Source organism: Lygodium microphyllum, chromosome 6 (assembly GCF_053477565.2).
Source record: "Lygodium microphyllum isolate KBCC chromosome 6, Lygodium_microphyllum_v1.1.10, whole genome shotgun sequence".
NCBI lineage: Eukaryota > Viridiplantae > Streptophyta > Polypodiopsida > Schizaeales > Lygodiaceae > Lygodium > Lygodium microphyllum.
This window is the reverse complement of record NC_141140.1, coordinates 93,441,552-93,446,491: the sequence shown is the minus strand read 5'-3', so window position 1 is coordinate 93,446,491 and position 4,940 is coordinate 93,441,552. Positions and strand designations below refer to the sequence as shown.

At 45.5% G+C, this 4,940-nt stretch overlaps 1 protein-coding gene across 1 annotated transcript; it reads left to right on the top strand.

Annotated features, from left to right (window-relative positions):
* The first annotated feature begins 458 nt into the window (after positions 1-458).
* LOC148034814 (uncharacterized) lies at positions 459-1,475 on the top strand. The gene has a single exon (XM_087680571.1). The coding sequence runs from the start codon at positions 459-461 to the stop codon at positions 1,473-1,475; it is 1,017 nt and encodes a 338-aa protein (XP_087536697.1).
* Positions 1,476-4,940: the final 3,465 nt, after the last annotated feature.

Genomic DNA, 4,940 nt, shown 5'->3' with positions numbered 1-4,940 from the left:
TATTGATTGCACAATAGATTTATTCAATAGCATACTAACACATTTGCTTCAATTGTGATGTGCAGGTGCAAATCAACAAGGTTTCGAAGGTACTTGCCAATTTCTTTGGCCCTCTTTGGCTTCTACATCCTCTACATGACAACTCTCCACCAAATGGCCTCTCACTCTTCCACCATACACCCTCTCTCTCTCTCCCTCTATCCGCCAAATGGCATTGCTCTCTCTCTCTCTCTCTCTCTCTCTCTCCACCATATGGCAAATCTCTCCATCATATGGCCTTTCCCTCTCTCCACCATGTGGCCTCTCTCTCTCTCTCTCTCCACCATATGCCCTCTCTTTGGCCTCTCTCTCTCCCATCTCTCCACCAAAGGCCTCTCTTTTTTATGCTTGTAATTTTGTTTGAAGGATAAATTTTTGATCATGACTAATTCTTTTTTGTTTTCTTTCAGGTACATTTTATGGACCCTACTCACTCTCAACCATTTGATTCTCAAATGGAGGATGACACACGTCTCTCCCAAATGTTTACATCGCCACCACAATACCCCTTCTCATCCGCACATTTTCCAATGTCTCCTCATGGCTTTACGGCCATGTTAACCTCTCCCTCTCCCGCCTCTCCCTTCTTCTTTAGACCCCCACCTCCAAATGTGGCTTTTAAGCCACCAAGTCCTCATCACGAACTATCAAAAAATTCACCTCCAAATCCAACGAAAGAAACTACACCATCACGAGCCAAAACTTCAAAGAAGCATGGGGCTGACCACAGGGACGAATTGCAAGAGTCTACTTCATCCAAGAGGCCAAGGGCATCCAAGAAGAAGGCGCCAGCAGTTGACCTTACCGAAGACGACAACCTCGACAATAAAAGCAAAGGAAAATGGAAAGATTTTTGGGTGGATCAGCTAATCCACGTGCGAGGTGGCATGAGCCATGAATTTAGCAACCCTCAAAAACAGGGGGTTAATTTATGGGCAAAAGTGGCAGATAAACTATCTGCTACTTATCATGATTTTGACAAAGATAGCGAAGCATGTAGGAAGAAGTGGGCACATGTTTTAGGCCAATACAGGGTAGACAAAGCTCACAATAGTGTGTCTGGTAACAATAGAAAATACACTTGTAAATGGTTTGATGTCGTAGACGAATATTATCACAATAGAGCACAGGTAAAGAGTGTATCACATGCTAGCTCTGTGTCATGTAATGACCCCCTAGACACACAAATAGATGAGGAAAATGAGGAGGGGAAGCCACAAAACTCCACTGCCAAGGTTCAACCTACACCTCCATTAGGACGTCAGGGACCTGCCAAAATAGAGGACTCCTTGAATGAGATGGCCAACACAGGCCGTGCTCTACTTGATCATTTGAAGGAGTCTTCTATTCGTCAGGAGGCCACCGAAAACAAACGTTTGGATCTACTAGCTGCCCTCCATGCTACCATGGTCGAATTTTTGAATGCATCAAAATGATTTTGCAATGTTATTTATATCTTCTAGTGTGTTGGTGTGAAATGTTGTAAGCAATGAGAAATCTAAATAATGTGTGTTGCATATTTTTGCAGGTGGACATGGCCATCCCAAGAAGAATTGCATTGTTTTGTGCATGGTTATGCTTTCTTGCGATTACTGAGCTTCTATCACCACCCCCCATGAGTGATGAAGAGTCTATGTTACAAATGTGGTTGTACTTAGTTGAGTGTATGGGTCGATGTATGCATGCAAAAAAAAGTATAAATCGTTGGATAGGGCATACCCGTAGAAAAGCTTGGGCATATCCACGGGCCAAACATTTTCTTGAGCACTTCTTGCTAGGTTCTTACTCAGCAAGCATGTTCAAGAAACGCCTTCGCATTAGTAGAGAGACCTTCCAATACTTGTGTGGCAAACTTGCTCCACAATTGAAGAAAAAACGCATCAATATGCGTGAAACCTTGAGCATTGAGACTCGTGTATCTATTGCTTTGCATAGGCTAGCTAGTGGTACAACTTTGGAGGTCTTAGGTGACCTATATGGATGTGCCACTAGCACAGCTTGTGGCATAGTCTTAGATTTTTGTAGAGCTTTCTTATCATCAGGCCTAAAAGATATGTATATCAAGTGGCCTTCTGGAGCTAGATTTGAGAAACTATCAAGAGACTTTGAGGCCATTAGAGACATCCCCTATGTCGTAGGAGCTATCGATGGTTCGCACATTCCTATTATTGCACCGAGAGAGAACCATGAGGATTACTTTAATCGCAAAGGGTTTCATTCAATCCTTTTGCAATTAACGGTTGCATCAAATTGCTCAATTTGGGACTATGATGTGGGTTGGGCTGGCTCCATCCATGACTCTTTGAACTTCACAAGAAGTGAACTCGGGCGAAGATGTGTTAGGGGTTTGTTGGGCAATTACTGTTTGGTTGGCGATTGTGCTTATCCTGCACGACCATACATGTTGGTGCCCTTTAAGGGATGTAAGGAAGGCTTATCACACATGAAGTACTATTGGAACTTCATACAATCTAGCACTAGGATGCCTGTAGAGCGAGCATTTGGCATGTTGAAGGCAAGGTTTCGCATCTTGCTCAAAAGATGTGATATGGACCTTCACCACGTGCCTAGTCTTGTAGCTACATGTCTTGTCTTACATAATATTTGTATCCGTCATGGTGACTCTTTTGACATGGATTGGGTGCGTGAAGCAGAAGCGTGCTTACAACTTGGCAGTTCGATGGAAGAGGATCAAAGAACAGCAATAACTTCTATGGCCGAAATTCAAGCTATCCGTCCCCTCCAACCAGAAGATGCAATTCAACGAGCACAACAAGGGGACGACCGTGGAGGAAGAACCGCACAACATGATTTCAGATCTGGTGCTAAACGACGCAACAACATTGCAAGATCAATGTATAGGACACATTCAAAGAAACGAATTCAAGAATTCTTTGGTGATAATCTTTCCGATGCAGATACATCCTCATCTTCCTTTGAAGCTCAAGTTTCATGATTTGTAATAACTTCTCATCAGTATTGACTGACATTGGTGGACATAGTATTTTATTTCTTATTATGGTCTATAAGCCTTATAATCCTTTTCTCTCATTATGGTTAAACCTTGTTTGTTTTTTTGGTCTATAAGCATTGTAATCCTGGTCTCTCATTACAATTAATTTTTATTGTGATTTGCTATTTTTTTGTTAGTTTTGACCTTCAAATTACCAAATCACTTTGTTTGCTTCCGCCGCCTCCGTGTGAATTCAAGGGGCGGCGGCAGTGTGAATACCATTCTACCGCCGTCTCCGTGTGAATTGAAGGGCGGCGGCAGGAGAAAAATGTAAAGTCTTCCACCCGGACAAGGAGTTCCACATCACTCACTTCCGCCGCCCCATTGTGAATCCGCCCTAAGTAACCTAATATAATTACAAGTTATTACAAAAGTGGGGTCAGGACATGAGGAGAAATCCACAAGAAAGCGCATCATAGACTCATCTAGGCTTATAAATAATGGGAAAGTCATACCGCCCGTGGAGGGTGGCATCAAAATCTACCCCTACCCTTCGAGGGTACGCCATGTAGGTAGGTTGTTCCGCTCGAATGGCAGGGTGTTACAAAACGCCATCCAGGCGAGCATGCTGGTGTCGCATACTCGCCTCCTCCACAGGGGTTGTCTTTTGTAGTTTTGTACAGTGTGTGGGATTTCAAAAGCCTTATCTTGCCAGTAGTCGGCCGCTTTTGTGCCCCAAGAGGTCGGGGTCTTTTCCCGCTCTTCCAGCCATTTTTGCCCCAACCGGCCACCGATCGGGATTACCTCGTCCATCACCTTGAGCGGCAGGACCCTCTGCAGGTTGTTGGATAGGAGAAAACTGAAGGGGAATGGATCCTTTCCTAGTTCCTGTATCTCCCACAACACCAGTTCTGCATGGAATCCTGCGGGAAGATCATCAGGGCATGGTGGGAGAGGTGCGGACGGTAGCACGGCTGGCTTGGCTCTTAGTTTTTTTCTGGCTTCTTCCACCAGCTTTTTGCATCTTTCCCTAGAGACGGCTTTTCTTTTCGCAGATGGGTCCTCTTCTGACGGCTCTTGAGACTGCGACAAGGGGGTTGTGGGATACATCCTCCCTGAATCGATTCATATCAATTTTCAGCTCTGCTTCTTCCCCCTGCCGTTCTGCGTGTGATGCTTCTTCCTCGAATCCGAGGGCGTCGATCTCCTGGGGGGTTAGACGACCAGCATTAGGTATTTTCGTTGTTCATCCAAGCTCAGCCTAACCTCCGCAGGTAATGGTGGCATCTGCAGTCCAGCGTGTAGGGCTCTTCGTGCCATGCCGAGCTCTCTTTGCATCACCTCCAATGGCTCTCCTTGCACTGCGTGTGTGGCGTCCAGGATGGTGTCGAGGAAGGCCTTCTGTTGAGTACTGAAGGCCACTTGGGCTGCCTCTGCCTTGCTCTCTGCGATGATTTTCTCCTTTTCTGCCAGAGTAAGGTGTCGCGCCAGTGTCTTCACCCTCTTTTAGTTGTGCGCAGCCCACTCCTCTACTCTTTTGTTCATCACTTCCAAGCCCTCTCCCTATCTTAGGGTTAGCATCATGAGTTTCTGCTCATAATCTTCCAATTCCCTGACTAGCCTCTCTTGTTCTTCTCTTTCAGAGGTCAACTGGTCTGTTAGGCGCTCGAGTTCTTCCTGCTGTTCCTCCATGTCTCATTTTCTTTCTTCGTCCCTGGCATGCCACGAGTGCATCAATCTGAGCAGATTTCGCAGCAAGCTCCTAGTATTGCGCTATTAGGAGCTTGTGCTCTCTTTGCATTTTTACTAATTCATGTGTCTCGTTTTCAAGCAGCTGCCTCCAGTGTTCCTCCCTCTCATCCCTATCCTTCAGTTCTTGTCTGAGATCTGCAATCTCCCGTTGCTGCAAGGCTATCATTCTTGTTTTATCCAGCTGGAAGGCGGCCAC

What these genes read in the sequence shown, in the direction of transcription:
- LOC148034814 (XM_087680571.1), top strand. Translation starts at nt 459, where the DNA reads ATGGACCCTACTCACTCTCAACCATTTGATTCTCAAATGGAGGATGAC.